At 30.5% G+C, this 22,971-nt stretch overlaps 1 protein-coding gene across 2 annotated transcripts in view; it reads right to left on the bottom strand.

The window, feature by feature from the left end:
* LOC125064851 (inositol-trisphosphate 3-kinase homolog) overlaps window positions 1-22,971 on the bottom strand; it is an 81,411-nt gene that overhangs the window by 12,991 nt on the left and 45,449 nt on the right. Inside the window, exon 1 of one of the 2 annotated variants that reach the window (XM_047672134.1) lies at window positions 7,967-8,198. The exons of the other annotated variant lie outside the window; for it this stretch is intronic. Within the exon in view, the coding sequence (XP_047528090.1) occupies window positions 7,967-8,101 (135 nt within the window). The 5' untranslated portion in view covers window positions 8,102-8,198. Of the gene's footprint in view, window positions 1-7,966; window positions 8,199-22,971 lie in introns of those variants that run through there. 2 annotated transcript variants of the gene reach the window in all.

Raw genomic sequence — 22,971 nt, 5'->3', positions numbered from 1 at the left:
TACAGTTGAAATTAACAAAAATTAAATTGTAACTGTATCATGTTTATATTATATTATCTATAAGACAAAGATCTCTACAAATTAAAATTAAAAAAGGCATAATTGATTTTTATGATTTTTGTACAACATCGATAACCAAAACAATACAATAGGATATACATACGTGAGTATTTCTGACACGTCTGGGAGAAGCGAACATGACGCGTCAGATAAACCACAGATGTAAAATTAAAATTATAACTTATCGACGTCGTTTGTCTTGTGTAAATCACCTACTTATCGAGATTATAATCAAATCTTATCATAAAAGTCGTGACTTGTATCTAGTATTAATCAATGACGTACGTATTTAACGACTTAAACGAAAACAAAGCCTCAACAAATACTAATCACGGTCGCCTTGCGATGTGAAAGTCATATGTTCGATGCTGACTCCTAATCTATTTTGTAACTCCAACTGAACTTGTATTTACTTTTTTGCCAAATATTCTGTTATCTGAGACCTTAAACGCAATAGAAAATACAATATTAACTTTTTTTAAATACTTTTTCTTGAGCGAGATAACTATGAACTCAATGAAATTACTCATTATAAAATATAAGTATAATGTTAAATCTTGTTATATTTATAGCAATTTAATAGTTGTGTTTATTATAAATATATTTAATATAGCGAGAATTTTTAACTTTGTTTGAGATCTATGAGTAATATCTTATATTATTACTCATATATCATATAAATGTAGTATTTTTTTGTGATTTTAAAAGTTGTTAAGGTACCTCAAAAGCTGACAAAAAATTAAGCAAGTGAAGACTCTTAGTGTAGTGAGTCACTGTATCGGAACGGAACATTGGCAACCAAACTGTATTGATCTCTAGGTGATACGTATCTAATATTTTACGGTCACAAACATTTTTATCACCAAAAAATTTATAGTGATATACAATATTATAAAGCCTGCTCGATAAATATATACTGATAAAGTCTACAAACTTTTTTGTAGTTTTTTTTTAAATATTGATCCGTCATTTTTGACATTTTATTTTTAACTTTACCTGATATGCAAATAATGATATATTTATCATATTAACGGTACACAATGAATATATTTATCTTTATAATATTTAATATACATGGTAAACTTTGTTATCCATGGATACATGTGTATGTATACATATGTCATATGTTACAGTTAGATAACGTCATGATAAAACCCGGGAAGTATCGGTTATATGACTTCCGTTATTTATAATTCTATAATGTTAAGTCGCAGAGACAAATATATTTTTAAATGATTTACACGTGTATTTTAAAATGTCAGCTATTTACGCTAAGAAATGCAGTTTCATTCGTCTTAATATATGACATGTTATGTACATACTGCATACGTAACTCTTTTGTAATATGCCTTGCAAGTAACTGAACAATAATTGTTAGAAGTAAAATAGTATTACATAAAGATCGAAGTTTTAAAATCGAATATTATGTTGAATATTTTTTAAATTAATGCAAAGGATAATTAAGTAATATGAATCTACTTAAGGTTACTTCATTATGCTTTAAAAAAAGTGATCTAAATTTAGCGTAAATATGCTAAGTTTTTTTTTTATTAGATTTAATAGGCACTCAACTCGACTTTGCATGGGCAATGAAACAAGCCGATAATAGTAATTAGTTAAATAGGAAATGTAAACATTAACTAAACGCCCGCACCGTCTTATCCCTTCCCTATTATGACGATAGTCAGTAAAATACTTCAAGCCATTTTCACTTTCTCATACGAATTTTACCAACTTTTGTTCTCATTCGTAAGTAAACATGTGATTTTTTTTTACTAATTACTAAGTTAGCACATGATTCACTAAAATTAAAATTACTCTTAGATCATTATTCTCCTTAAAACCTGTGACCAAAGTAACTTTAAACAAACTAGAACTGTAGGTAGTCAACGCTCAACAATATTTTATTCTCTTGTTTTATCTCTCTGCATAAAATAAAAATTCTCTGTAGATAAAATCAAAAACGTACGTCATCGAATGCATTATTACGATATAAAAATCGGTGTTACCTAAACCGCAGGTAAAAACAAGTTTAAAAAGTATATCATTACAATTGAACTCATAAGCCGGATAAATATGTTTTAATTTGATTGAAGACACTTAGTATACAATTAATACTATGCTAATCAAACAATGGTAATTGATTGACGTCATCGCGTTTTATATTTAGTACATATCAGGGGTTATCTTACATTTTAATTCGTTTTTAAAGAATAAGACTGGTCTATTTTAGTCGATAAATTATATCACCACGCTTTAAATTATCGCGTGATGTTTCATTACATAAGTAAACAGAAAAGTTCTTTAACATTACTGGCTGATGAAATTAATTATTTTCATTATAACACTAATCCTAGATAACACTTTCAGGTATATATATGTATATTATTTATATATTATAAACAATTTTCACATATTTATAATATGAATAATGAGAAAAACTATTTAGCTAGCGAACAATAAGACAGGATAAATATAGTTTTATTCGTTATATAAATGAATTTGAAGTTGCTAGGTAATACATAATATAATTTATTCACTCAAATGATATAAATCACCAAAACATTTTTATGGCTGTACACATAATAAGGTTCTGAGTATCATTTAGTAGCAAGTCTACATGAAATAATTAAAAGTGGTTTCACTTTAAATAAAACCAACACAAATGTGTGTTTTTATTCAATTCGTCAAGCGATTCACGAGAGACAAAGATGATTTCGAAGTTAAATGGGAAGTAGAACAAAATGTTAATGTTTCTTTGTATTTAAAACAAGTCTTTAACAACAAGTCTTTAGAAAAATTTTTCGATTTTTATTTTGGAGACATGATTTTTATTCCTTTTGAAATATTGTGATCAAATTTATAAATGTCTATGTTAATGTATATATACGTATACTGTATGCACTGTATGTGGCTAAAAAATGTTGATGATTCTTGTATAGGTTACTTTTTTTAGAAAGGAAATAAAGGATTTTATAACATGTTTTAAATTATTACCATTAAACAGTTCTACTGAGTCAGTCGTGATCCGTTTGAAGGGTGAGTGAGCCAGTGTAATTACAGACAGTATAAGTTTTTTGTTGACAAATTGTTAATATTTCTGCACCAATATCTATGGGGTCATTACTTAACATCAGTAGTACGAGTTGCAATACTTCTTGCATTAATAACGTTTGCTCGAAAACGTCTATGAAGTAAATACTTCATAAATGCAAATGCATTCAGTAGTACGAGTTCAACATTATACGATTGCGTTCACACCATGACAAGTGTCAAGACGCTCGAAATAGACAACTTCATTTACACAAGCAAAAAAGGAGAGAAGTATTTTCGGCCATTTTGATTCTATTTGACATTTGACTCCAAAGATCTTTAAACTTTGAAGGTTTAGAGTAAAATAAGTTGTACCTGGTGACCGCTTTGTTAGTCTGCATATTTATTATAATAGTAAGTTATATCGTCGAATACTGTCAAAATGTTACCTTTAAAGTAATTAAACGAGTTGTCCCAGATAATAAAATATGTCAAAAGACGAATGCATCTTTATTGAAACAAAATTTTAGGCAACCACGTGTATTTTTCAACCCTGACACTGGCAGAATTGTCAACCTATTGACAGAAGCCATAAACATAATAAATAATAATAATAATAATATTAATTGAAACAAAATACATATTATCCTAAATTAAATCAAGCTCAAAGCGAGTATGAGATCACAAAAAGTAGGCAACAAATTACACAGCGTTATATCGTTGTAGAAGTAGGCATAGTGTCTACTTTATCAAAAAATATTTAATTAAAAATAACCAAAGCTAAAAATAAAGTAATGTCGCAACAGTTCCGAATATAATATCTTTAGTTCATGTAAATGACATAAGCATAAATTACCGCCATAAATAACATTTCGATAATAAAAATGTATTTTACTTAAATTTTAGTGACGAGTACGTACAAATATTTATTTCAGCATTGCGATAATCGATGGCATATATGTTTTTCTTATTTAATACGTTGAGGTAGCTTCTTATCTGGGGAAGACTGACTATTACTACTTGTTTGTAGGATTTTGTGCAAGCCTCTGTTGTTTCAAAGGTACCACCCACTCATCATATATTCTAACGCCAAGCAGCAATACTTAGTACCTATTGTTGTGTATCGGTTTGAAGGGTAAGTCAGCCAGTGTAACCACAGGCACAAGGGACATAACATCTTAGTTCCCGAGGTTGTTGGTAAATATTACTTACAGCGTTATTGTCTATTGATAGTGGTCACCACTTACCATCGGGTACCCCATTTGCCCGTCTGTCTACCTTCATTCTACAAAAAAAAAAAAACCTGACTGGTAATGACTGCAAAACTTGTCAATGTTTTCGATCAATGCTACAATAACTTATTTTAAAAGATTTCCTTGAAACAAATCAACAAAAACACGAACTGGGTGTTTTATTCGCTTGTTTGGAAAAAAATATACATTAAGTTATTTAGTAAAAACAATATTCATCTATAAAAATTAAGTCGAATTATCAATAAGCAATGTTACAGTGACAGGGTAAGTAGGATTAGACGGTTATTATATGAATACTAAAACGATAATTTAATATTAATGAGTATATTAATATTTTTAAACATAATTTAGCCTACATTACTAAAACTTACATTTATTCCAATATATTCAAAAATGCTATTCGAAGTAATAAGAAATCTAAATATGCTATTTTAAACATGTCTGTACTCTCGAAGATACGAATCTAGAAACCAAATCGAATACTATAAAATATAAATTAAAACAATATCTAATTATAATTATTTAAAATTTAGAATCCCATGTACTTATAGAGAGTTAAGAGAGAGCCAAACTTATATGGATTATTTCGATTGTAAGGCACATTGAAACTCTAGCTAGGCTATACTATTAATAAAATATGTACCTATGTCTCAACTGTAAAAAAGCTAATTCATTTAATACAATACGTAAACCTATTATAATATAAAAGTAACACCCGTGACCTCTGTACGTATACTAAATGTTTTAGTGCTTGACAATCTATCGCTGATGATTTTCAGAATAAAACGCTGGTGGTCTATGTGGTCTGTGGTGATCTATAATGAGCTCGATTGAACAAGATCGACTGAAGGAGAATAAGACTAGGACTAGAACATCGAATGAATTGAAAATAGCTCATGTTTGACGAGTTAAATGCTTAACGTGTCTGTGAAATGTTCAATGCTGACCTTAAGGCTGGCCTTTCCTGTTAAAACAAATGTAGAGCATCGTAAGTGTTACATGTCCGTGTAAGGAATTACATTTATGAATGTGAAATTTGAAAAATAAATATTCAACGATAATGTTATAAATTCGCAAAGAATAGGTATTGTAGTACCAAATATCCTAAAAGAAAAGAGAGTACTTAATTCTACATTTGCGTCACAAGTGAAAATAGCAGCTTGTACTTTCTAAACGATAAGAATTTCAAGTCGAAAGTTGCAGGACAGAGACAGGAGGCGTGACTAGTGCTCTTGCGCCTTTATTTGTCACCTCGCCTCGTTCATTTACTAAATGATTTCGCTAACTTTAATAATTACGATAATGACGTATACATGATCGAATATATAATGGTTACTTACGTTAAAAACGTACGTTAAAAACTTACTTGAAATTCATTCATTACATATACATTGTATGCTAAAATGTCTAGTGAATAATAAATATTAACGACCACTCATTATGTACTAGTTTTCGTAATGGAATTTTATCATATTATATAGTACAGGGGTTTAATATATTATGAAGTAGGAAAGCGGACGAAAATTACGTCGGTTAATAAACTGGCCACATGATCGTAAATCAATAAGAAGCCAAACAAGCTATTTTTTTCACTGGGCGCCAATTCTACATACAAGTTGTCACATTAACGCAATCGAATCGAAACGTAATCGTTGCCGCTCAGCGGTTTTCCTGTTCTAATAACACAACGATCCAGATTTATTTATTTATTTGGATCCCCAACGGCCAACATAATATACATCCAAAGGTCACTTAACATTAAATTAAAAGCAACTATGTACAACCGATTACAAGTGAACACACCATTTTCACATAAAATAACAAAAGTAAATATATATCAAATTAAAAAAAAAAGAATACAAATATTCCGTCGAAATGTACGATATGTTCTGTCGAAGTTAAATCAGAACAGAACCGGGAACGTATCATAATAATTATATTAGTAGAATTGGCCGCCAGGTCCTTTGATCTAAATAAATTTTATTTACTTAAATATTAACCATTTAAATAATGACGCAACTTATGAGATTATAGAATAAGAAAGTGTAAAGGGTATGAAGATTCCGCGATATATAATCGAAAGTTTAATGTACAAAGCTCAACAATATAATAACCTGTCGTTGACATCGGCTTGTATACGATTAACAAACAAATGTTCATATAATATGCGTACCGCGCTTTCATTCGCGTATATTTATTTTAGAATATATTTATATCTGTTTCATACATTTTTGTCATAGGAATGAATAGGAGTGAGACAAGGAGTAAATCTTTAGAAGAATAAAGAATGACTTCACTGTAAAAATGTATTTTATTTTAATAATTTTCTTATTTCGTTCGTCATAACGTGCAGGCAGTAAATTATTTCTAATATAAAACGAAAGTAGATGCGTTTGTATAGGGCAACACTGGTAAGTATTTTTGATTACATTTTTAAAAAGAAATCGCCACAAATCTACTGTACTGTCGATTTCCCTAAAATTGCATGAAATAAAAAAAAATAAAAAACAATACGCATAAAATGATTCTTTCGATATAATATAAGGTCATCTGTTATCGTAAGCTTATGGAGCCTCAGAGGCGTCTGTCCGCCGACGCTTACAACCTTGACTATGTACCGCGCGGTGGAGTGCGTGACTCTCTTTTATTGCAACATGGACCTAATCCCTTAAGCAATAAGAGTTACATTGCCATCGATGCCAAGGTGAAGCAAAGCTGTGTGGTAATCCTCCTTGATAGTATACTATCTTAAAACCTAAAATTAACATACATATATACTACATACATATGTACATATCTTTAATAAATTTATATGTTTAATTTTAATTACGCACAAAACTCATTAAAATTATTAAAACACAGTCTACCATTAACATTTAAAGGATATAAAAAACCTTAGTATATTTCTGCATAGATTAATTACAGTACTAACGAAAATATTGAATTGAAATTAAAATATTGAATTGAATAAAATTTAACAGAAAACTTATATTCATAGTGTTGTTTGGCTGTGTTAATTGAAACATGTATGCAAATATAAATATCGTTATATTCGTATAGAGTTACTGTGTCGTATGTTGATTGGGTTTGATTAATTAATTTTAATTATTATTTTGACATGCGTGTTTATATCAATATATTTTTTGTTCTTAATTACAAGTTCGATTATACGTACAGTTTTATTAAGTTACATAAATAATACATGTATAAATTGTTTAGTTATACATAAATTGTAAACGGTAACCATTAAATAATTCAAAATACGTACAATTACTCATATAATGTATGAATTAATTAATTTGTTTATTGTGATTGTGTTGTCATAATCATACCAGACTATGTAATGGTTGTTAGTATCGTTAGTGTTATCAAAACATTTACAAGAGATAAAAATGAAAACACTATGGTAATACAAAATTATAAAGTACTAAGCTAATCAAATAACACGGGAGAAGTAGTCAAATATACTGCAACCGAGGTTTATTTGAATAGTTTCAACCTAAATTACTTATAAATACGAGGTTACTGAACTACCGATGAAATTCCATTAAATCAGGCACGTCCTGACTCCAAATGTATAAGCGATGCAACTTATAATATGCAACGACATTTCCGCTTACTTTTTCCTGGGAGAATCGCTTTAAGTCGATCAACTTCTGATATTGACGCAGCGCGCGCATGTACAACCGGACGGGGAGATCGGTCGGCAGGGAGACTGTCTCGGCGCCCCGGGACTTCACACCCGTACCACTCATTGTCAGCAACACGCACACAAACACTTTTTATCCATAAGTACATCCAAGAGCGCTAACATGGATCCCCAGCGCTATTTGCGCGTCCGAAGTGAACGTAGGTTCCACGCAACACTGACGTATCGTACGCCCCGCGCATGCGTACCCGATATGCCGCGTTTGCAAAAAGAAACTATACAATTATTTACCCACGCTCGAGTGACTTTCCCTGGCCGTCCGACAGGCCACCGACCTGACCCGCTTTTACTATAAATAAATGTTGTAATGGAATACTATGTATACTTATTCACAACGATAGTAGCTTAATTCATAACTTTTTCCCTACAACTAGAGAAGCTTTCGTCAGTTACCCGTGATTCATAAGCGTAGTTAAAAAAAATCCATAACATAGCATATTAATAGCTGCCGTTTCAAAAGTATAGTTACTATATGTATATTGAGATGAACTCGTTTTGGTATTAAATATTCAGGAAGAAAAAAAATATTATACCAACAAATTACTAATTATACTACATACTATAATTATTATTTTTTTAAATTATTGTTATGGAATAATATTCAATAAATACTCATTTGACGCTCACAACGAAGAGATAAAACATAATTACTTTAAAAATTAACGTTTATTATGATACAAGAGTAAGAAAAACAACAATAAATTTCTTATGGAGAGTTAAATAAAGCATTGATTAACCTACACGACGACTTCTATGTTGTCGCTCATAGATTTTTCTCATTGGCCATTGCACGTTTAGTTCAGCAATTTAAATTAATTAGGTACATCATTACTGTACCGAGGAAAAACACGTAAAATGATAAATATACTCTACTATACGCCTAATATATGAGACGCTTAAACATAAACTTTATTTCTAAATTTGAAAAATAAATGCAGATGTTGTAAAACTTTAAAATCAGATTGCAAATAAAATTCAATATAATATGATAACTTCTAGAACTTTACGTCACATATAAATAAATACCTAAGCGTTTACAGTATAGAATAAAACTGGTTTTCACTCGTGAGCTAAAATTTGATTAGAATACAAACTTTTTAGGTTGATAACTATTTAAAAATGAAGTAATATCATAGAATCGAAATTAAACAAGAATCTGTTTTGATTGTTATTTATTGTGTTAATAACAATATATTTACGTACTCGTAAATGTGAAAGTTACTTTGATTGGGTGTTTGTCGGTTTTGTCCTTCAAACACGTTCGAATGGCTGGACTAAATTCTAATAAAATTTGGCAGTTATGTTATATAGTTTATGCCGCGAAACAGGTCATATATGTATGTATACTTTTATCTCAAATTTATACAAAAAATATTACTTTTAATGTTGTTTACCGAGAGCGTATCAAAAGAACACTCCTGGAACGTAATTTAGAACACAATAAATATTCTTTTATTTGTTATATTATTATATTCCTTCTAGAAATAACACTATTCTCAAAACTTATTAGGATCAGAAATTCTAAAACAATCGGTTTTAAAATAACAAAACTTCAACAAACAAACTTTCAAATACGAAGCAATTATTTTAATATGTTTTTTAAAACTCAATTATTCTAAATATGGAACAAAAACAATGATTCGTGGCGGACTTCTCATTATACTTAGTAATAAACGTTGAGTATCGAGAGTTCCAGAAATACATAATCACAGAGCATTATGACTAATATCGTTCTTTTAAAACTATATATGTAGTCCGAAAAATCATCAATGAGTTTACTTACTGTCACACACAAATCCTTTGTCAACATAACCTCTTGATTATTGCGTTCAACGTTGGCAGCGTTTAAGTTTTATATACAACACAATTACATAAAATAATATCACTAAGTCAAACTTTTTGATTATTAGGATTATGTCCAGGACTTTTAGATAAATCTAGAAATGGCGAACACCTCTATAACGTCTATATAACCCGTTTATCCCTCCCCCGCTGGTCGGAAGCGTCCTGCGTACTATGGCGGTAATTCTTATTATAGAGATACGAATGCTCTGTGGGTGAGACTTGCCAGCAACACAAATTCAGCGAAATTAATCTGTATCTCAAAACAGAAAGGGCTAATTTTGCGTGTATTCATCCTATCATCATTCTGAGTTCTATCGGTCAAATTTCAAGAGGGAGAATTTATATGATGTATTCATCTTTAATTTTTCAAACGTTTTATCTAATCTCGGTTAACATAATGAGTGTTTGGTAGGTCATGGCTGTTGGCGTCACAGGTTTAATGGCCGTTAGGGGAAAGTGACAAACAGATCATTAAGATAAATACACAAAAGGAAATGAAATGCAAGTACATTATAATCTTATTATATTTTAACATGATAAATAGTTGTTTACATATTTAGGTACTTTAAAAAAAAAAACAAAATTTTTAGAAATTTTACTGTTTATTTGTGTAAGTATGGCAACATCTTATAAAAAATATTCTTTGATCAAACAGTAACTTGTTAGCTTTGCTTTGATTTCCCCGGATTGAAAAGCATTAAGTTATTGTTTTAGCAAAGAATATTCAATCATAAATTTTTGGACTAAGCTCTGGTATTGGCATGTACATGTGTGGCATTATTGAATTGCCAATGACTATGAAAGGTGACTCAATAACAGGAGTCATTTTTGTAGAAAATAAAAATCAAAAGCAAATTTATCCATACATATAGATAAAATTCCATCAGTATATTATATACACTATATAATTCTACCATTGAAAATTTATTCGCTTCGGTTAATTCATATTAAATAAAGTACAGCAATATTTTTAAGAAAGCAAGTTTATTATCGCTTATAATATGCCAAGCGATTGTAAATTAATGAGGATATATGATGTATTGTTGGAAATATAATTAATAACCATGTCAGACGCACGTCAAGATGAACAATAATGAAGATTCTGATCCCAAGTCCACCGTAATTTATACAAGTAAACGTTTAGTGATTATTATATATTAACTATTCCGTAATTTAAAATAATCATAAATTACGGCATATGAGCCCCCCTTAAATCACATAGATGAGCACTAAGGCAAGATATTTGAAATCTCATACCATCAATCAGAGAGAGATAGGAGACGAAAGTTTGTAAGGAAGATCGTTATTTTTTGTTTGAAATGTATTGGAAATTGATGTCGAAAAATAGTGTTGTAAATTTATTCGTAAACTTATTCGTAAATACTAGCTACGAAATTACCTCTAACTCTAAACCAATAAGTCTTTCAGTGTAAACATTTAAACTTTATTCAATTCTAATTATATATATTGATATAATTTTAACTTTAAACAATTCATTCATATTAAAAGGTAAGGAAGGGACACCTTTCCATACAACCGACAGAGAACCTCCTTCTTTTTTAAGGTCGGTTAAAATTAAAAATAAACCTATAGAATCATATTTTATTTATTACTAGCAACCCGGCTTCGCACAGGTAAACTAAGGGGCTACATAAAATATTTATATTGAAAAACAATTGAATGGTTCAGGAATAATAATAGGTCCGCTGGGTCTAACGTAGCACTAAAATACCACGTGTAATAAAAATATTTTTCTACTCTATTATATTATGGCTATTATTATAGATAATATTCAGAAACGAATATGACTCTTCTAGGTTCTTAAGTGACTATAATTTATATAAATTATTGTTAAATGAAATTTAATAAAGCGTTTTTAAATATTTTTAAGAGTTCTCATTACTCGACGGCTTACGATTTTCGAATAAAAACTTACGACCTAAAAAAAACTTTCAGGTAAAGATAATATGTAAAAAAAAACTTAAGCAATAATAAAAGAACGCGCAAAACGTGAAAAATTTCATGAGCGGCAAGACAATGTGGAATACAAATAACTTTTATTGCACGGCGGTGACAATACAAGTATGGGTGTGTTATGTGACCGATAGTTGCGTACTTGCGAGTATACAGCGACCCTGTAGTTGCTTACGTCAATAGCTCGTGATCCTCCTTTGAGATAAGCACGGTCGCTAGTATCAAATTATTTGAAACTATATACAGCTGTTGCTTTGTTAGCGAAAACAATTACGAGAGACCTTAAGGCCAATGGTTTTAATCCTTTTGTATTTTTATTTCAATTAATAAACACATTATAATAATAATAGTAAAAATGGGCCATAACGACCATGAACAGATCCGGTTTATAGTAAATTATACAATTTTTTATTTACATGTATACAGTGTGAGATTGTAGGCTAGTATTATAACAATAAAAGATAGATAAGATGACTTGTGGTATTTACATATAATAAATAAATGAAATAACAAAATATAAGAGTCATTAAAAAGACTGCAGTTAATAAAAAGTTATATTTCAAATAATTCTTTTTTAAATAAGTTGCTAAAAATCTTATCGTTCAGTGAGAGAGCAAAGATGCGTCGTGGTTTTAAAAAATGTTTTGTTTGTTTTGAATTTTTATTTTTATTTGTATCGTTATTGTAACATTTTTATCTAGTGATTTTTATAACGTGCACTATGTACTTATCCTATTTTTAACAGACAAAATTAAAATTGGCTGTCGGTTACGATTAAGCAGAGATTTATTATTGTGAGGAATAGCCGAAATTCGTTCGGAATAGAATCGAAAACGTATCACGTAAGAAATAGTATTTAAGGGTTTAATAAATCTATTATACGCGTTCGCTTTACATTCCTCTTCCTCTTTCGTCTTTACCTTATGACGAATGTATCTTATCAAAATTAACTCGTCTACCGTTTTGTTAAGAAAACGACAATTTTATGTAGTATAATTAAATAGGTAAACTGTTTTGAACAAATAAATTTAATTTTTAGTTATATTTTTATTTATTGAGAATAGTTGGTACACTTGAAAATGGGCTATCTGGTGATAAGTTATCACTCTGGCCTGTAGTTACACTGGCTCACTTATCCCTTAAACGGTAACACAATAACACTTAGTATTGCTGTTTGGCGGTAGAATATGTGATGACTGGGTAGTACTTACCAGACAGAGTTCTAGAAATTTCTACCATTAAGTTTAAGAGCGCTTATAATTTTTATGAAATAATAGATCTTTTTCCAATCCTGTTTTTTTATGTGATACACTAAATACTCAGTAAATACCTAGTAAATACATAGTAACAATCTATAAAAGTGCCTGATCCAAAAAGTTAAACACATTTCCATATAATATTAAAATTCCATATGATGTTAAATTTATACCTATAACACGATATGAAACGAGTTTCGATGACTTTCGAGTTTCTATGCATATTATGCACATATGCTTATTACATATGCATCTTAAAAATAAATTTCTTAGCTAAAAATACGTTAAAATTATTTTGCTTGACGAAGCACGGGAATGTAAGTACTAATTACAACTTACATACAAACTTCTGCTTACTATTGAGAATCTCTACGAAAAAAACAATATGTACCTTACCTTAGTACCTACCAATGAGGCAGGTTTGAGTTATTAATACTTCTTTAATCAATTAAAGAAGTAAGAATGACAGCCAGTCTGCAAACCCCTTTCGTATCTTTGAAGTATTTTTGTCACGTATCGTCGAGCGTCAAGAGGTATCATAGAAAATTGCAAAATAATTTAATATTATCGTTTCAGCTCTGTTTTTAGAAAACGTTTCGTGGTTTATCTTTTACGTTTAAGCAATAGTCTCACATACTTATTCATATCAACGTCGTTGCGGTAACTATTTACGTGGTCGTTTAAGTAAAGATTAAGTATCAGTTCAGTCATTTAAAATATGAAAACGGTGCATTTACACAGCACGAATGCATTAATTCAAAACACATAAATTACTTTAATGATAGAATAATTCGTCTAAATAGATATTAATAAATAATATTAGGAGTCATGTTCACACTATTTTTTTCTCTAGTTGACAGTTATTTTTTAAAAAAAAATGTGTACTTTATTATTAATATCAACTAGATAAATAAATCATTAATAATAATTAACGTAAGTCCCCGACGTAAGTGTTTTTTTCTTGTAGTTAATGATTTATTGCAGTAAACGAACGATATAGTTATAAAAATTAATAAAGATAATAATAAGAATTAAAATTCAGTGTTTCTATATGTTTATTGACATTCGCTTGAAATACATTTGTTTATTTTTTTCCAATGCCCTGTTAGAGGTGTATATGTAATCGCATGATCTAATTTTATGCACGCAATAACAATGGTTAGTAATATTGATCGGGAAAACAACAATTAAAAAACGTTGTTCAATGTTCAGTAGTTGTAATTTTCCAGGGATCACAATGTCCTGTATGCTTATTAAAATATTAGTGTAAATATTAAACTAATCAGACTAATAGTACAAAATATAAATGCGAAAGTAATTGTCTGTCTGTTTGGTACCTTGTCACGATAAAACCACATTAATTACAATTAAGTACTGATGACATTTTATAAAGAAGAAAAATTGTATGGTTACAATTATTGTGTTTATGTTAAAGCTTTTGGTCGATATCTTGGTCTGTTTGTGCTTGTTTAGGTCTTTATTATTTAATTTAAGAATGTATTACTTTTTTTATTGTAATTGAATAGAGTTTTAAATACCGGAAGTGGTGTATCACACTGCATCGGTCCGTGTATTTTTGATTGTATTGTTTTTGTGTATATGCCGATGGTTTTTCAAATAAATAAATGAAAAGAAGTAAAGTGGACTTTGGATAAGTGTATATGTTAACTATTTTCAGAATTTACGAAGAAGTATATTAAGCACAGATAAAGTTGCGGGAAATAGCTGTTATTATTATAACACTTGTTAAAGTAAGATAATAATTTAGATAGCACACAATTATTAAAAGCAGCGTTCACGATTGGTTAAATATTGGTTAAAAAAACGAAGAGCATAATTTAAAATTTTAAGAAAACATATCATCTTGCATATTTAGAACAGTTTTTTAATTTTGCTTTTTAACTTTTTAATTTTTTGATAGTACGAAAGTTCTTCAATTGCCATCAAACAGAAAAATATAAATCCTTTGACTAAATGGAGAAAAATGCACTGAACTGTTTACTGCCTGTTTAAAAAGAAATCTTTATAAAAACAAAAATGATTTAACTCTATCACAAAACACAGATAGTTTGTACATATTTAAAATAAACAAAAGCATTCCAATAAAGTAGATAAAACCGGTTGTCTATCATCATTTATTATTGCATATAAGTGACCGCACGATCTGAGGTTCAAATCTTAATGTCCGTACTATTATGTATAACTACTAATATTTATCCTCATGTTATTACCCTTTAATAGTCGTTAATATTATTATTAAATTATGGATATAAATTTGTAAAAATAGCGTTCTACAAACATAATATGAGATGGCCTAGTGTTTAGTAAAAATACGTGATCATCCTAGTAAGCACCATTGAATTGTCATGTGGTTAATTTATATTATTTGTGTAATTTCATAGCGTTCTTGCCGGTGAATAAAACGTCTTGAGGAAACTTGCATGGGGCGGACGAGAAATGTGTACCCGCATTGGACCTTCTCAAAAGTGTTATAAATAATTGCACATGTTTTTGTATAAACAATTTTTCCTCAAAGTAATTTGCGTAAAACAGTTGTAAATTCCCGTTTTTTTCCGCAATTTTGCAGTTCTTGGAACAAATTGAAGGTATAGTCAGATACATATCCATATGAGACTAACATCTGGTAATATCTTTCTCATGTAATGGAAGTAATTATAATTATATTCTACCGTATCATAAAACGAAGTATCCTACACTTAGTGTTAACGATACTTGCCATTACTTGATAATAATTTGTTTAATAAACTTGTAGAGATAGTGAATATTGAATTCTCTGTCTGTATAGGTTGACCTCGTTGGTCGAGTGACTAGCGTATATGGCTGCAGATTCAGAGGTCCTGTATTCAGGTCATGGTCGGTCATGGTCGAGTGAATATTTTATAGGGTTGATTGAGTACTTCATTTATATGGAGTGCTTCCATTTGTCAATAATAATATTTTTATCCTTATAATTTTTATCAATTTCATTTTTCAGTATTTAGTATCAGGCGTTTGTATTCCGAACTCTCCCTCCTTAGCGTTTACACTATATCTAACACTACTATTGCTGAAAATAAAATCTAACCTAGGTGGAAATATGTATCAAAATATTTGAGAATGTTCGCCTTTATCATGTATTTCTGTGAACTTCGAAACCCCATAGCTTTGGAAATAGGAATTGTCAGCGATCGAAAGAGTACTCAAACTGTATCATTACAAAAAAAAACCCAGTATCAGCTCGGAGTTTGAAAGTTAATACTGTTTACAATTCCTCCTAAGCTAAAGCCGTTGGTCTTGTCGAAGTCCTTCCGGTCGGATTGCACAATCACTTGTGTCTTATAATGTCTCCTGCACAATCGTCAGTAGCAGTCATCGTTGAGAATAAAAACTACAAAAGTGACTACAAAACTTAACCAAGGTGGCAATACTTACTAATAAAAACTTATTAAAGAATTATACAATAATTCTTACAACAACTTTTACCAATAGATAAAAATATAAATGCATTAATATTTTCAATTATTGTAATATACATAATTTAACATTAACATTCATCTCAACACTGTACTATTTTAATTTTAAACGTTACATTGTAATTTTCCATCCGATAAAATATTTGTACTTTGAATCGTCAATATAATGTTATCATAAAAACTCCTAAATAATTCCTTTTACTTAATATCATTAAAAAACGAGGGAGATAGATTTTATCATATATGAATAAATCATTCGGTTAATTTTACGATGGAGTCCAAGAATGATCCAGAATGTGAGGTAAATGTCCGCTTAAAGCAGGGTGGCGCATGGCGTAGCGAGACGAAATACGAATCATCGGGAACGGATGCGGCAAGTGCTCAGCGTGCCCCGCACGCGGACGCGGAGCAAGCGCGGCGCACAAACTTCGAACGCGCCACGTTAAGGCCGTTGACGTCAATCGGTCACCTCGCTATACATATTTATTAAAGAGCACGTAATTATTCGTTTCGGCTTCCTAAATAAATGTTGCGGAGTTCTGTGTGACAGGTAGATTTACATAGCATGCAACTTGTATAGACTAATTCATGTCGTGTTTTCATTGAATGTTTTGGAGAATATCTATGAATAACATAGTAGTGGATTGTAGTGTTTGCAGAGATATGGATACATTTCTACTGCACAATTTTAATTGTTCCAAGCTTTGATTTAACTTAACATATTAATTTTAGTTTACGTGTGGGTCAAGTTTCGCAGCTGAATTATAAACGAATTTCGTCCAACTGATTAATGAGCTTAAACTATCGGTCATAGACTTTTTAAATTTAGAATATATATTCATATTTCTTGACAAGCGCAATAAGGAAGAATTTTGATTTTATGAACCAGTTCAAAGTGACATTCTTTTAGCAGATCAAGATGAAATAAATTCTCATTTACATTTTTGAGATTGAACAAATGTGCCTCGCTGAAAACTCACTAAGTATAATCATAAATATAAGATAATTTATACAAAATGGCCATTCAGATAATAGCCTGTTTTTAGTTCTTTTTTTTTGTTATCACTTATATTTCCATTTAAATCCTGACCTCTCAACATGCTAAGATATATGCAATGTGATTAACACTGAGACACAAACACAAAATATACATTAAAAAAGTTTATTTATCTACGAATATATAGTCTAAGCTAACTACGAAAGCTAATAATATATAAATACTTTTACCGTTTTAATAAGTAACAACATAATACTTTAAATTAAACGTCCCTCTTAGAACAATAAAATATAAAGGCTGGTTGATTATTACAACAGTAATTTTAGATTCAAATGGTGATATACTCCTGAACGATAGGGACCAGCTTACTGCGCCGGACATATTTAAACAATAGTTGTTGGGCAAGTGCAAGTATACTCTCTCTAGCCCGGCTCTCATAATACGATAGACCACAAATTCGATATGACCAAAAACAGTTGTTTCCCGCATGAGTTGGAAGACACACGGCCATTTTCAGACTCCGAGCGGCACTTGAATTTTTTTCTCGACATTTTGAATATTTGGATAATAATATAACCGTTTAATGAATACCTTTCAACAATATAAATGTACCTTTGCACAATCTATATCTATACATATAAGTGTCTGTTTGTAATATTAAAATAACCGCTTTTTAACTACGCATATGTATGTATGCACGGTACATATATACCAACATAGCTTTTTTTAAAATTTTTGTCTGTTTGTCTGTCTGTTTCTTCCGGCTAACCTCTGGAACGGCTGGACCAATTTTGACGGGACTTTCACTGGCTTAAGTGAAAGTTCAAGTTAGCTGATGTAATAAGGAGAAACCTAGGCTATAATACATAATAACTTTTTTGGTAAATTCAAACGCGCACGAAGTCGCGGGCACAATTTGTATGTGTAATATAATAAGTAAAACTACTATACCTACTAATTGGTAATGGCAATATCAACTTGCATTATAAATCAAGTTTTGATTTGATCAAGACCAGTTTGTTAATTGAATCGTACTATAAGAGATATTGTATGTTATATCACTTTTGTTATTTCTGGAATCTTATAACGATTGATTTATTTGACGTTTGAACATATAATTTACGATGCCTACACCGTTACTATCATTACATCTACGTATAATTGATATGTATATGTACGTATGTATACAAAACATAAAGTATATATATATCATTTAAGACGTGCAACACGTTTACAATTAAACGTTACGCAAAGCGCAATTTAATAACTTTTATTTTAATCTTTTTATAACTAACTATAACTTAGGTATACTACAGGTATACTAGTAAGATACAACTTATAAGTTTATCACTAAGGGCATTAATGTTAAATTACAAGTACTTTTTATAGTTAAACTACTCACAAGTAAAACGGAATATAAGCAAATCCAAATGTTTACGTTATATGTTATGGTCATAAAAGCATTCTGATATGACATTCACGACTTTGATAATTTTTGGTTTTGTCTTTGGAAGTGGACATGATAAACGCGTCCTGTGTTGAGGCCATTTAACTATTATCACTAATGTTACATAGATAACAATCTATATTTAAGAAAAACTTACTTAGTGCCTTCATTTCTAAAATAATTTATAAAAAAAGGTTATAAATATATATTTGTTCAGAGAGCAGATTTAGTTAAAATAAAATCATAAGTTAAGTTACTATTTAATTTATAAAACAATTTAAATATTATATTCGGTGATAATTCTAGCATGTCGTACACTGATATTCGATATATATTTTATTATTTATTTAATAATAACGTTTTTTACAAAATAATGTAATAGAATTCGATTAATATTCCGTTCATTTTCGTTAGAATTTAAAGTTCATAATATTTCTAACATCCATTGATTCACAATGAAGAAAAATAAACTTAGATTTATAAATTGTGGTAATCGAAGTTATCTTATACAATCGTTTTTTTGTGTGGATATTTAAATTACCTTTTCTTTTGCCATTCCCGGTCGCGTTTCATTTCACGTGAATCGACAGTTTAATTGAAACGTCCGCTTGCGATTACTCATTATCGAGTCGATAGCCTGCATTTCTCACGTTTTGAACGCATTGTGAGTGAGGTGACCAAACATCTCTTATTTCCTAGTAGTTTTCTTAAGTATGATACATGTTTTCTTTTATATGCCAGAAAAGAGTTACCGACTAGAGAAAGATTTTTTTTGGAAATAAACTGTAACGTCAACAAATATAATTCCAATATAACATGGATAAGAGCAAAAACGATAATATTATAGCCGCATCCGTGGTCACAATCAATTAATACGTCCGCGTCGTACGTAAACATACATCGTACAAACGGAAGATGTGCACAATAAAGCGTGCGAATGTTTATTGTTGACAAAGACGACTTCAACCACGTCAGTAAATTCAGAATTTAATATATCTATTACATTTTATAGCAAACGGTCGGTTTACAGGCTTCGTGGATTTCTGAACTTAAATTCTAAATACAAGCAGCCAGTGGCGTAGCTAGGTGGGTAAGGGCCCCGGTGCATAGAAAAAGAATCGTGCCCTTGCCCCCTCTTCAACGTATATTGGCCTTCAAAATTATAGATAGGAATAAGAATAGGATACAGGATACAGTGAATTGAACATATCATTAGTAAGTTAAATCCATACTTCATCTCTATTCAAAGCTCTTTTCATAGCTTAGGTTAGAGGGCCCCCAGAGCTCAGGGGCCCTGGTGCACTGCACCACCTGGCCCTACGATAGCTACGCCACTGCAAGCAGCAGAATACTACAGAGCCATGCACAATGCACAGTAGCCTCACCAGCACCGGAGCTTATAATGACCCACAAAAGTCTTCATGAGTAAACCAAATAAAGGCAGTCATTGTGCAATAGGGAAATGTAGTGTCAACTATTCTACGTCTATTTTTTACAGAATAATTTAGCAGAAACTACATGTTTCCTACCTGCTTAACACACAAACAACTGTCACTATGGCAACAAAGTTACAAACGCAGAAAACCACATTTGCACATCCTGTTTTAACCTGTCAAATATACAAGGGTCAATATCATGCACTTTCAAAAGAGGTAAGGTAAGATATGTCACATTTTATAATGTGTATGACATTAGTTGTCGAATAATGTCATGATCATATAGATTAAATGTGAACGGAACGTACTACGGAACGTTCTATGCATTTTTTTTTTATATACAAATCCGCCGATTTTGTATTGCATTTTGTACACGAAGGTATACAATATTGTTTTATAAATATAAATTACATTTACATTATAATGTCAAAAAAAAAATCTCACGTCACATTTGATATATTATAAAGCTTGTCGTAGGTCTGCGTGACAACTACCAGTCCTATTTGAATATATTTTTTTGTATTTGATATTCCATTCGAGGAAGGTTAAGCCATATAACTGCATCGTTTCACTCTTAGAAGCGGGCTAATATAAACGTCGATCAATATGTATATTTGTAGGATCCGCAGCGAACAGTCAATCAACAATGTTACTGCCATCTACTTATATTGTGCAAATAACTGTTAAATTTTCTCTCAAGTACCGTATTAATAACAAAAAATGCTCGAACTATGAAATAGTACATTGGTACAGTTAATTAATAACTATCTAACATCGTTTGTAATTAAAGTATCTATTGTAAGATGTGTAAAAATAAAGGTTATTTTAAATGGTGAAGCATTTGGTATTGTAGAAACAACAAACGTCACTGGGCCTCTCATATAAACAAATCGGAGAATAAACTCAGCTCTGCAACCATCACAGTAAAAAATGAACATTTGATCGACGTAGATACTTGCCTTGTGTATTTTAGTAATTTTCATGTTATAATGTCCTATGGCCTTATCATAATGTAGAAGACATTAGGATAAGGCTGGCGACATTAATAAGATTTTGTTCTGCAGAAGAGGACTATTCGTAAGTACAATTTATAAAGTGAGCCCAAAAAGATTTAAGGAATTACTGTCGCTTCTCAATATAAATTCAATAATGTACGCAAAAACATAAAAGATCTTTCCAGAAATCGTTAACACTAGAAACATAAACTTGTAACTACCTACTATTATCCGATCATACCGAGTCAATAACTCTTTTGTGGGATAATGTATACGCTTCTACAACAGGCCGTGCCAGACAACAATCTATCAAAAAATATAAAACCATTTAAATTTAAAAGAACTGTTAAGAATAGTTAAATATAGTTTCTGTGCTAGAGGGTATTTTAACTAATTACTTTTTACACAATTGGACAACTTGGATTCCAAATGTCGACTCCAAGCTATTTTAAATAAACAAAATGACTTGGCTATTGAAAGGAAACTCATAATTGTTAAAATTGAGTCATTCGCTTGTTATTTTCTGGACCGAGGTTCTTATTTTTGAACCGGAGCAAGATTTTTGACAGGCAGAATAAGAAAGTGTAATGCTTCTATAATGAAAAAAAAAATCCTAATTTCCTTGCTGGCTCATCAGAAAGCCATTAAACTAAGAATTGAATTGAAATTAAAAAAGTAATGTCGTCTTCCTTTATATCAACGCCCAGTGACACATACTAGTAAAATATCTGCGAGTATGTGTAAGTAATTACGTAATTATTTTTTTACAATTCGATGTGTTTAGACCAATTAAGGGGATATTAAAGCTTTTTGTGCATAAGCAGCAAAACTGACAGGTTTTTATTTCATTTGAAAATAATTACGGTCGTAACCGTAACTAAAAGATATTGATAATTTCCGTACATCGAAAAAAAAGAACAAACTAAACGTAACGCAAGAAACACGCGGTTAAATAAAAATCTTTTCTGTTAATACTCCATCTTATCCATACCATAGCTGATCCTGTTCGATATCATCCCGAGCGAATTTGGTGCACAGATAATAATATAATACAATACAATAGAAACACTTTTACGTACGACTAGCCATTCGTTTCTTGAATTATTTATTTTTTAATGAATCGCACAATTATATTAGTACAACAGTACAAAAAAAGGTTTTAGTAGGTAATATTTATATCGATAGAAATAAGATTAATATTATAATTAAAATAACCAAATCTAGTCTGCACAGACGGATTTAATATATAAATAGGGCATCAGGCTACTAAGATTTGTTCCGGTGACAGTGTTCTGAGACGATACATTGAAAAGAGCCCAGACCAGCCTGATAACCCACGTATAAGTCTGTCGTAAGCGCCGGGTCACTGAATACACGCAGCTGGCGCCTGGGCACTTGTACAATAAAAATATGTTAATAATGTATGTTTGTTAACATATCGTTTACCTTTAATGTCGTAAATAATAAAATCGATATCAATCGAGTTGGCAAAG

This window comes from Vanessa atalanta, chromosome 6 (genome assembly GCF_905147765.1).
Source record: "Vanessa atalanta chromosome 6, ilVanAtal1.2, whole genome shotgun sequence".
Taxonomy (NCBI): Eukaryota; Metazoa; Arthropoda; class Insecta; order Lepidoptera; family Nymphalidae; genus Vanessa; species Vanessa atalanta.
Note: the sequence above shows the minus strand (reverse complement) of the source record. Positions and strands in the feature narration are given on the sequence as shown.